Source organism: Rhinolophus sinicus, chromosome 3 (assembly GCF_057876585.1).
Source record: "Rhinolophus sinicus isolate RSI-liver-muscle chromosome 3, RSI-T2T, whole genome shotgun sequence".
NCBI lineage: Eukaryota > Metazoa > Chordata > Mammalia > Chiroptera > Rhinolophidae > Rhinolophus > Rhinolophus sinicus.
In genome coordinates this window covers 200,670,001-200,682,290 of record NC_142503.1, presented here as the reverse complement: position 1 = coordinate 200,682,290, position 12,290 = coordinate 200,670,001, and the positions used below count along the sequence as shown (strand labels likewise).

The following is a 12,290-nucleotide window of genomic DNA, read 5'->3' as shown; positions in this document are numbered from 1 at the left end:
AGCTCGAGCGTCAATGCCACGGGTGAACCCCGCAACCACCTCTCTGCAGCCCTTAAAGGCTCGGTAAGTGGTAACCACTGTGATGGCTATGGCGCCACCTGTGGACACACTGCCACTACACCTGCATTTCCTCTTGACCTAACCTAGTACAGACACTCGAAACTACCAAAGTCATAAAGATCAGTTCAGGACCGATTCACCCAGCATGACACCGATGCTTTTCCACCCCTGCTCCTCCCAACGGCCCACGGTAATTTACACCACGTCACGTAACAACATCATACGTGGGTCCACGCAGCTTGACTACAGGTGCTTCGGTGCTGCGGTGACACCGAGAGGGGCAGACGCAGGCTGACCGGGCCTGAGGGTTCCTCTATCAGGCACGTGCTCCAGCCCCCCCTCCCAGCCGCCCACAAGTCCTGTTCCTTTGCTGACTTTCTAATTCCTCCAGAAGTAAGCACAGCTTCTCACAGCGTGGTGACTGCACAGGTTTAACTCACGGCGTGATTACTACACAGGTTTAACTCAAGTCTGCAGTGAAGGCTTTCCAAAGCTCCCAGAACAGGTGTCTCAACACAACCTCCACCTCAAAACACTGCTTTAAAATATAAACAAACTCAGTTAAACATGCTGTCCTTATCGAGAAAAGTCCAGAAAGCTAAGACCAGCACAAAGACGGGGTTCAGGATGCTTTACTAGTTTCTTTAAGAAAGGTGACTGGCTCGATGTCTTCTATTTACTTTACCAGTTTTTTAAGGATATTATTGCCCTGACTCTACTAGGTGGAAAGTATCTGTAAGCATTGGGAATGCCTCCATATGATTAAAGCTCTTCAGTGCGGCTACCACTCTTAACTGGGCCTCAGACTTCCTGTGCAAGGCCAGGCAGTAATGGCTTCCAGCTCTGGGAGTGCGGGGTCTCTGTCCCAACTACTCGTCACCTCTGTGGTAATGCAGCAGCCGCCAGACACATCGAGCAGAACTGCGTTCCAGTAACTTTATTCCCAAGATGGGGCCCAATCGGGCCTGAGGGCCGGCCTCTGCCTTGTTTAGAGCCGTCTAAACAAGGGAGCAGCGTCCCACAGGCGTTCTGGAACCACAGGCACAGAGTAAGAACAGCACTGGGCACTCAGCAGAGAGTCAGCAGATCTGTGGACCTGCCCGGGACGCGCGCCCTGCAGACCCAGAGCGCATGGCAGACGGACCCCTACCTCGTCCACGAAGATGTGCGTGAACTCCGCCAGGCTCTTGGCGCTGACAACCTTCTGCAGCAGCACCCCGGTTGTCACGTACATCAGCCTGGTGTCTTCCGTCGCTATTTTCTCCAGTCCTACCTACAGGTGGCGAAGGAAATGAGAACGGAGAACATTTGCAGGTTTCAAGGGCTTGCATGTAACTACCGAGAAAGGCTATCTCCATTTCATCATGGAGGTAAGGAAGGGAATAAAAAATGACTGTATATCACAGAAAAGACAGGGTCCAAATGAAAACGAAAGCTAGGTTATTTTTTTTCTTTTTTGGGGGGGTTGGTTTGTCTAGTCATGCTGCCTATATCGTTTTCACATTAAGACAATTGTGTTTGAAGACATCTACATACAAAATTATAATTACAAGGTTAAAATTATGAAAGCCTGATAAAATTATGAAAGCCTCAGTAAGTCTGAGCATTCTCATTTCCTTCCTATTCAACTGGGAAAAAAACTAAAGTTATTTTCAAGAAATTCAGAGTTTCACTATTTTTTTAAACTATGCCATAGTTCTCCTCTATAAGCAATGGGTTTCATTTTAATTTCCAGCAGGAAAGAGTCCCCTTACACAGAACAGAGACGAACACGGAGCACGGCTCTGGTTCTCACCTGGTAGCCCACCAGGCCGCCCAGGGCCCAGGCGCGCTCCCTGCTGACCCAGCGGGCCAGGCTGCTGGCCCCAATCTTCCGGGGCTGGGTGACCACAATGTTGCAGTAAGCACAGCGCTGGCTGTAATGGTCCAAGACATACTGTGGCAGCTGGGTGCTTTTCCCACTGCCCGTGGCTCCGTGAATAATGACCACAGAATTACTTTCTATCAAAGAAATAACCTAGAATTAAAAAAAAAAAAAAAGTCTTTCAAAATTGCCACAAAACTAACCATGATATGAAGTATTACCCGTGAACTAGCTTTATGTTGAGAAGACTTTCAGGATTGAGTTCCATCTTTAAACGTTAAATTAGTAGCTAACCACGTAAACATCACAAAAGAGGCAGAGGTCACACACGTGCTACATTCCGAGCAGCCTGGCCACCATGGACAGTAGCCGTTACACAGCAGAGAAGCCAGGCCGACTGTAACTCTGGGTCTCAACTTCTCCATCAATAAAAATGAAAACACCCAATGGAGGTTCCTATAGCTCTTGCTAACTCTAACTTTCTATTGTTTTAAAGTTTTTAAATAATTCTACTGAGAAACATGAAAACACCGCTGTAACCATACTCAGTGGTTTTAAAATTCCACTTGAAACCTTCGGACACATTTTTGAACAATGAACTTCCACTGTCCCACTTACAATCTGCACGGAGCATTTTTAAATTTCTGTCCAGTTCCTCCCCCTAAATTTATTAAGGCTCTTATCTCTTTAGCAACTGCTGCAGTCAGGAAATACAACTTAATTTGAATATTGGCCCCCAGAAATTAATGTAGTGCATCTACTCTACAAACATGTGCTTCAATCTACAGCAAAATAAAAATTAAATGTGGGATATTTACAGCTTAATCTGTAACTACCTCTTCCACTAGTATAGTTAATAAGGGTTTCAATACACTTACTTGTAACCACGTTTGCTAACATGTAACTAATTTACAAAGTAGTTGTAAATGCACAAAGATGCTGCTATATCTGGCCCAGCATTGTTCACAGAATGACATATCATTGATGGATCAACTCGATCACTAGGCAGAAGTGTACTCACAGGAAAAGTGTAAGGAAAGCCCAAGGAATGCTGGCCAGGAGGCGGCCGGGGGCCATCACCTGCTTCATAAAAAGACTGAGCAGTGAGTTTTCAGTAAGCAGCTCCGTGGGGAGGAGCAGCTGTTTCCGGGGGAAGACTGGACAAGCAACGCAGCGCTGGGAGATGAGCGCAGGGGAGGCTGAACACAATAAGCTCAGCCGAAAGGAAGACCGTGAACTTGGGTGTTACCCGAAGCATCCCCCACTGCTGGGCACCGTCCTCGGCGGCCACAGCCTGGCACGTGCCAGGGGTGCTTGTGGCACCTCGACACTTTCAGACTATGAACCAACGTGCTAGACCTCGGCATTTATCCAAAAACCAAATTTACATTACAACAAGAATAATCTTACCTCCTCTTTACATCGATTTATAGGCAAGTCAGGATATGTGTAAGTTTTCTCTGGGGTGCAAGTGACACTGCTTAATTTAGCCGAAGGTGGCCTTGGACCTAGATTCAGACAAAACAAACAAACACAGTGCTAGTTCTTATCTGAAAAAAGACAAGGTAAACAACCCATGCTGTATCTCATCTATATGTGGGTACTCACACCCACGAATACAAAAATACATATTGTACAGGCTAACACTGCCAGCAGGGTAATGAGAAAATTCCCTGTACCCACTGCACATAATTTATACTCATAAAATAAGCTGCGCATACGCTTATCCCTCCATCACAGCCGTCCATGTTGTAGGCTCAGCACCTGCTAAGACAGAAGACCTATAAAACACAGCACTGAAAAGGTTAGCTGGCTTAAAGAACCAACATTTATTCGCAATTCCAATAGAACGCACCAATTTACGTGCTCGTGCCCTGCTACTACAATAAATCGGTAGTAGACAAGCGAACACAACTTCTGAAGTACAGGTATCCTGAAAAGCGACTTCATTCCACTCAAGATGCGCGATGGGGCGCTCCGACCCGCCTCACCCACTCACCACCCTCCTGTAAGTTCCTCCTGTGAGTCTGGACCTCAGGGCATCATTGGACACTTACGAATGATTAAAATTCATGGGCTATAAACTTTTCGTGGGAAATAATTTTATTTCCAAAAACATTTTTAAGCCTCCCTGTCTCTCCCAAGTTCCAGCCCGAGCTCGTTCCCTCCCCAGGTGCTCCCTGCCCGCCCCCCCTCCCCGCACCCACCTTTCCTTTTCCTCTCAGCCCCCTCCCGTCTGCCCCATTTCCCCCTCTGTTTGCCATCGTCCCTTCCCACCTGATACACGTGCATCCAAGCTTTTCTTTTGCTCTCCTTCAGTTTTTCCCTACACATATTTGTAGTTTATTAATTGGCCTAACAACATATAATCAAAATATGACTACTTTCCTTAGTTAAATCAAGGTGGTAGTACTTGTTCTGAATTTGAAAACAGAGGAGTCAGATCTGCCACAACCTCTCAGAACAAAAGGTGCTTCGTTATAGGTAAGTGTTCTTTCAAGGGTGTCAGAGCCACTGACGCAGGGGGAAGGTTCTCGAGTCCTGCCGTGGGCAGCTTTCTCACCTGGTCAGCCTCACTACTGATTGCCGAGCTGTCTGACAAGCCTTTTCCTTCCATCACACATCTCCCTTCGCTCCCACTAAAACGCGCAGTCCCCGATGCCTTCCTGTTTTACCAGCTGGGGGCCTCCTCCCAGTCTCACCCCTTCCGGAAGCGCTTGGATGAAGAGCCCATATTACTTTCAAAGGACTGGGTTTGAGCAAAACCCAATGTGTGGACAGTTCCTGACTCACAAATGGTTCCAACATTTCATTAAATTATTTGGAACTCTGGATGGTGGCTGGGTATCCAGGCCAGCCCACAAATGCAAAACTGGAGATGACAGATACATAAACAGGAACACGTAAACCTACGCCACTGCCCATTCTTGATGCTGGCAGGTTTATCGGTCAACAACAGGCCTTTTTCACATAAAATAGGGAAGGGATGAGAATGCACACAGCCCTAGGAATGAGGACAGACAGACGGAAGGCTTCTGAGCCCGGACACTGCTGGGAGATGGAGGGACAGGGTGGGAGTGGGCCGCTCAGAGAGGACGGGGTGACGGTGACAGACTGTCTTTCAGAAAGACAAAGGCAGCAGCTGCATTTCTGGCCATGACACTTCATGCCCGGGCTCAGTGCTGCTGAGCCACGAGTGCTGACAACACATGAGACAGACCTCCACTCCCTGATTACATGCGCTGTGGAGGCTGCTACTTAAGGACACATTTTAGCAAAAGTCCTCGCTGCACTGTCTAAGCCACAGCCCTTCCTCCAGTAACACAAACGCAGTGTGACGTTTTTAGGTCACAGGCTGAAGCACACCCACACAAACCACGTCCACCGCCTGGGGAGGGCAGGGAACCAGGGGGCGCTCAGGGCCCCTCTGGGCCTCGGCAGCGAAACCAAAGGCCAGTGACCAGGCAAAACATCAAGGGTCAGTTCCCAAAGAAAAGACAAAGGAAATGTAAGGCAAATCAGCAAACTGCACGTGGCAAAGTGTATCCAAAAGAGACACGAGACATGCCTGAGCCTAAAGTTTGCCATTCATTTTCCTGTTACCTCTTTATCCAGGGTTATTAACATCTGTGTTTTACATGAGCTGGAAAACGCTGGAAACCGTCTCTTCCCTGAGACAACCCCTACCACCGTCAGCCAACTATAAACCCTAAGCAAAGAATTCAGCCAGGGTTCCGAACAGGACACCGTGGAGTTTAACGGGAGAACACACTGCCGTTCCTTATCTTACAACTCAGACACTGCACATTACAGAAAATGAGCCTAATCACTGCATTACTGACTTGACCGTAAAATTAAACCTTCAAAATAAGTATCACTGTTTCACTTTGTCCAAGTACGGGATGGTATTCTGAAAACAAAATTAGACGTAAGTGGAATGTTTCCCTTTTCGGTTCTTATATACTCCACACAGGCCATTCTCTTAAACCAGAAGAAGAGCCCCAAGGGGAAGGGCCGACCACCACGAAGGTCACCATGTTGAGACGGAGGCAGCAATGTGGCATTTAGTCACAACCTGAAGTCACTACCCCAGGACAAACGCAAAAGTGTCACATGAAAGTAACAGAGACCCTGAAAGCAGCAATCCAGTTTAGAACCAGGTTCCACCTGGTAGGAAATGCTATTAAATCTCCATTTTTTATAAAACGATTGTAACGTAATCTATAGAAATTCACTGCATGTGCACCCTTGGATTTCTACTTAGAAATAATTTTTTCAACACTTATGTAGATTATATAACACCTGCAACACACCAAATCAAAAGCATCTGAATCAAAGTATTTTCTAACTGGATGTACACAACGTTCCCGGCGCAGCCTGCGCTGCTGCTGCGATCAGAGGCATTGTGCCACCTCGTGGTTCTAACGTAAACAGATAGACGCAGAAAGAGCCGTGGCTGGGTGTGCACGTGCGCAGGTTCTCGTCTCGGCTTTGATGCTGCACACGAGGACCCCCACCTCCCGGCCCCCGCGGCCCCTCCTCTCACATCCACGTGCAACACATCACCAGGTCCTGGCCTGGCCTGGCCTGTACTGGCCAGTCCGGCGCATGAGTGGCCCCCACCCGCACTGCCACCACCGGTCATCCCCACCGAGTCCTGCCTCCTGACTCCTCCTCGGTCCGCTCTGGCCCTCTCCACCCCAGCCACCCCAATAGGACCAGAGTGGTCTTCGCAAACCACAAATCTAATCACATGACATTCCCCTCCTCCCCTCACACTCATCCCAAGAAAGGCCTAGAATCTTTAAATCTTGAATAGTAGCTTCCCACTGCTCTGAGTATTAAGACAAACACTTAGCTGTGGCCCACAGCCTGTTCCCGGCCACGCCTCTATCTCATCCAGTCTCATCCAATACAGCTCTTTGTTTCCTGTGGCTGCTGCAACAAATCAGCGCAAACTCAGTGGCTTAAAACCACAGGTGTCCATTCTCTCTAGTTCTGGAGGTCAGGAGTCCAAACTCGGTGCCACGGGGCTGAGCTCCAGGTGGTGGCATGGCTTCCTTCTGGAGGCTCTGGGGGAAGAAGCCATCCTGTGCCTTTCCAGCTGCTAAGAAGCCGCCTGCGTTCCTTGGCCCCTGGCCTCTGTCCCACCAGGCCAACCTATGGCTTTGCTGTCACATCTCCTACGACTGACTCTGCCCCTCCGGCCTTCCTCTCATGAGAACCCTGTGATAACAGGGCCACCTGGACATGCTCTGTAACTTAATCAGAGCTGCAAAGGCCCCTCCCCAGGTAAGACAGCACATCACAGCTTCTGGGGATTAAGACGTGGGCCTCTTTGGGGGGGCTATTCTATTATTCAGCCTACCACTGCACCCCCAAAGCCCATCGACACCCAGTCTGGGGTCCCCAGCAGTACTGGCTCTCCTCCAGGATGGGAGCCAGCAGCTTCCTGCCATCACAGCTGCCCTGCGCACATTCTCCCCACCACCCTGAGCCCCGCACTGCGGAGGTGCCTTCCGTTCATCCTTCAGCTCCAAGTCCAATGGCATTAGTTACCTTCCTGATACCCCAGCTCAAGTCAGAAACGCTTGTCTGAGGGCCCCAGAGCTGACTTTCGGAGCACCTGTCTCCAAAAGCATGTGTCTGTGCAACTACAGATTAAACAGCAACCTCGGCAAGGGGAGCAGGTCTTTACACGTCATACTCCTTTGCCTCATTCAGCCCGACACACACCTTGGCAGGTGCTGGGCGTGGCATGAATCCTCCAGGTGTAGCCAAAGCTATGATTTATGCGGCTGCCTCGTGAAGAGCTCCACATACATCAAGACGAGGGAACCGAGGAAGCAAACAGCAATTTCAAACATAAATCCAGGTGGCGCCCTGAGAGCGGACCCTAGGAGTCGCGGGATTTCGTGTGGCCTGGCTACCACCCCACTGTGGCGATCCTGCAGGGCCGACAGGCGCTGTGCACTGGGTTTGTGCACGCCCCAGGGCCAGCGAGAGGATGACAGCTTACAGTCACCTAAAACCCAACAGGCTTCCCCAAACGGAAATCCTAGATGACGATTTTTCTGCACGACATGAATGGCTGTCTCGTGCTGCCTGAAGATGCACACCCACCACTGGAGAGGCAGAACCGTCGAGCCTGTGCACTGACATTTAAGAGACTTCAAAGGCTGCCCACAGATACGCAACGACGCAACAAACGTTCTTACGTGTACAACTTTGTACTTTCCTTAGTGTGAGCAAAAACCAGATGTCGTGTGGGAGACCCTGCTCGCTGCGCCATTTGTCATGCGGGAGACCCTGCTCGCTGCGCCATTTGTCGTGCACGGAGGTCTTCTCGCCGCGCCATCTTTCAGGCGGGGTGGCCTGCGGGGTCTCTGCTCCCGCTCCCCACACAAGAACGCAGGATATGGTGAGGCCGAAAAGGAACACCCACGGAGCCATAGGTAGGGGAGCCATACCACCACGGTCTCACTGGAGGCTGGGCCCACCGGACACCGACCTGCCGTCCGCTTTTCCGCCAACCGACCGACCGACGACTCTCCTCCACTCTCTCGACTCTGTTCCTCTCTCTCGGCTCTCCTCTTCCACTCTCCTCGGCTCTGCTCGGCTCCTCGGCAATCCTCGGCAATCCTCCGTAGTCGCAGCAGTAATACCAGCGGCCAATTGGCTAACCGGCCACAGCCGACAGCCAATCAGCCACAGCCGACGGCCATTCACCACCCGAGCCAGTACCCCTTCACGTGAGGCCAAGAGCCTGTAAACTACTCTCTGGGGCTCTGTCCCCACACCAGATCAAAGGACATGCGCGTTTGAAACTATCACTTCTGATAATGTGCTGGGTTGTTCAGACAAATACTCCTCCCGAGGGCAACTACAGACTCTGGATGAAACACACAAACATCACCTTACAAGAATTGAAGGGAGAAAGTGAGGACACCAGGCCAACGTCTACAGCAAGGCAAGAACACAGAGGGGGAAGGCAAAGGCGAATGACAAACAGTGAGAAACTGACCTGAGTCTAGTGACAGAAAAACGGAAAATACAAGGCTAAATGAAAGAGTGGAGCACAGATAACGGCTCCGATTTTCCAGAACTGGAGAAAAATACCAATATTCCATACTGTGAAGAAGCCCAAATAAAGCCCAGGGAGGATAAGGATTATGTATGATTACGTATGGACTGTGTTTCATAATTTTTAAAAGGCTAGAGAAGAAAAGGAACTATTACTCTAACCCCAACTTCTGTCCCTGTCGTAGTACGTGGACACAGGGTAGGGACAGGAGGCAGAAGTCCTCGGGTTAATTGTGTAACGCAGGGGCTCAGCTCCCGGCAGGTGAACGCAGGAGACGGTGAGGCTGAAAAGGAACCACGACGGAGCCATGGATGGGGGTCCCTACCACTGTGTTCTCCAGGGCAGCCGGGGAGACACAGGAAGCAGGACCCGCGAGAACCGCACCATCTGATGGCCAACTAGTCACATGCGTGCTTGCATGTGCGGGTTACACAACAAGCCAGCGCCCTTCCACAGGAGGCCGAGAGCCTGGAAACTGCTCTCTGGGACTCTATCCCAACAAACTGGTAGGAAGTTTGGCATGGATAACCTTTTATAAAGCAAAAAAATCAAAAGCTGACTACTCTCCTATGACTAGGGCCTGATGCTAGCAAGATAATTAGCTCAGAGACAGAAACCGCACACTCACAGAAAGTAGCTTCATCCGAACTCTGACCAGCTGTGCCCTTGTCGGGGCGGGGTCAGAAGGACCTTTTATCTTTGCTTTTATATATTCATGCACTGTTTACAATTTTGGTTTACTATGTTTGTTATAAAAAAAGAGTAATAATCTTAAAATAAAAATTTGAAGTAGCTCTAATTAACAGTAAGGGAAGGGACCATGATTAGTCTTCCAAAGAACCGACCATTTAGGAAGTACAGTTAAAAGAAAATGAGCGACTTACAACCTATCATATACTCACCTCCCCCAAAATCCCAAATTAATAAGCAGTATGGATTGTTTATTGACTAAAATACTACATTTTTAGACTTTTACAAATTTAATGTTTTAACATAGGAAAACTTCAGGCACCCTTTTTATGACGTTTCAAGACACGCGTTTACCTGGGCTGCTGGTGGGCTGGTCATCGCCACACAAATCCAGTTCTTGTGCTTCAAGCTGCCTGTATTTGTTAATATACTCCACGTCTGAGCTCTCGTGGCTCAGCAGCCTGCAAAGAGTACTGAGAGTTAGTGTACTGTCTCCAAAAGGCCAAGAAACCCCAGGGGCTAGCGAGTCTTGAATACTTTTACATAAAGTCACAGAAGAAATGCAAATGGTTAATAAACAAAAATACACTCAAGTGTACAGTCGTTTATCAAGTCTGTAGATGCAAATTAAAACAATGAGAAACCATTTTCTCATGCTTCAAATTGGCAAAAAATATTCTTAGGTTATAGGGGAGGGTGGGAGATGGACCTGACCATCCACTCTGAAGGGCAACCTGCCAGAACCTGTTCAAACCTGCCCCTCCTGCAGCCAACACGTGTTCCGCCCGGGTCCTCCTTGGAGCAGGACTTGCACAGGCACACAAGGAAGCGTGTGCAAACACAGGCACGGAAGCTCTCGTTCATTCACCAAAGGCCTACGGAGCACCAGTACCTGGCAGGTGCTGTCTCAGACAGAGACTCAGCACAGACACAGTCCTTACCCTCACGAACCCATCACTCCAGGGCAGGACACGTAACTCACATGTCAGGTGCTCATTAGTGACACAGAGGACATAAATAGGACAAGGGTGTGAGGGATTCCAGGGAGGAAAGGTGTCTTCTCACAGTGTTTGGAGTAGTTGTGTGGGGACAGAGTCCCAGAGAGCAGTTTCCAGGCTCTCGGCCTCATGTGGAAAGGTGCTGGCTCAGGTAGTAGATGGCCGTCAGCTGTGACTAGTTGGCCATCAGCTGTTACCGGTAAGCCACTGGCCACTGATATAACTGCTGTGGCTATGCTGGGGGGTGGGTTGGTTGGTTGGCAGAGAAGCGGAGAGCGGATTGCGGATCCTGTGGCTCCTGCTTCTTGTGTCTCCAACCCAGCCGCCAGCGAGAATATAGTGGTATGACTCCCGTATCTATGGCTCCGTGGGTGTTCCTTTTGGCCTCACCATGTCCTGCGTTCTTATGTGGGGAGCGGGAGCTGAGACCCTGCATGACAAGTTGAAACTTGAAAAACAAAAGTCTAACAGAGACAGGCTCAGCTATGGCATACTCTTACCTAACATGTATCATTTTCAAGACTGCCATGGCTATACTCATACTAATAGGTAAAAAATGTCCAAAACATGACATGAAAAACCACAACTGCACTGTGCTATCAATTATAGTTAATTATACTTTCCTTAGCAACGTCTAATTTAAAAGCACTGTACTCAGATAAAGCCTATGACATCAATTCTTGAAACCTGAGGTTTCCTTTAGTAAAAAGCTGTGCGCATTCAAGGCCATTTCTGTCTGCTTCATGGCTGGATCGGCCTTCTTCTGGTTACTGTTTGGCGACTCCACGCCAGGCCCAGTCCTAAGCACTTGGGATGAAGCAGTGAGCAGACTGCCCTCATGGAGCTTACAGTCTAGTTGGGGAAAGAGAAGTAAAGTAAAACATGGAGTATGTTAGACACTGACAGTACACAGAGAAAAATACAGCCAGGAGAGGAGACGGGGCGAGAAGAGATGCAACGTTAACAGCGTGATAAGGTGACATATGAGCAAGAGAGAAGAAAGCCTGAGAAGAGCCATTCGGGGGACAGCGGAAAGCAGAAGCCGTGAGGCAAACAAGTGCCAGTGCATCAGGAGGCCCAGAGGGCCCCCCTGCACAGGGAGCCTGGAAGATGGGGGCAGTGGGCTGGTACCGGGAAGAGCCAGGGGTGACCAGAGGAGGGCGGGGTACTGGAGGACTGGCAGGGCCTGATTATAAAGACTGTGGCTTCTGCTCAGGGTGAGATGGGTTTGAGTAGAAGGAGAGAGAATTCAGATTTTCTGGCTCCTGTTTGAACCAGACGGCTCTGTCCGGGTGACGGGGGTGGGCAACAGGCATAGACACAGAAGCCAGGAGACCACCTAACAGACAGAGAACCACGTGACCAAGGCCACAGATGCCATGGTCACACAGCACGGAATCACAGAATTGATGACATATTAGAGCGGGGACGAAAAAGCAAAAAGAAGGGGTTGAGACTGGCCGCAGGTTCCGGTTTTGCTAAGTAAGCACAGCGCCGTGCATCCCCACAGAATGAGGCTGTCAGCCCAGGCCAGCTGCGTGTGCGGGTCTGAGGGCTAACAGCCCACGGACAGGCAGGATGGGGAAGCAGACCA

The 12,290-nt window shown here is 49.6% G+C and overlaps 1 protein-coding gene across 3 annotated transcripts in view; it reads right to left on the bottom strand.

The window, feature by feature from the left end:
- TDRD9 (tudor domain containing 9) overlaps positions 1-12,290 on the bottom strand; it is a 92,736-nt gene that overhangs the window by 64,877 nt on the left and 15,569 nt on the right. For 2 of the 3 annotated variants that reach the window (XM_074326814.2, XM_088797558.1), the window contains exons 2-5: positions 10,053-10,159; positions 3,335-3,432; positions 1,856-2,077; positions 1,211-1,333 (exon numbers count right to left, since the gene is read on the bottom strand). In XM_074326814.2, coding sequence (XP_074182915.2) covers positions 1,211-1,333; positions 1,856-2,077; positions 3,335-3,432; positions 10,053-10,159 — 550 coding nt within the window. Of the gene's footprint in view, positions 1-1,210; positions 1,334-1,855; positions 2,078-3,334; positions 3,433-10,052; positions 10,172-12,290 lie in introns of all 3 variants that reach the window. The other variant, XM_074326815.2, reaches the window with a different exon arrangement.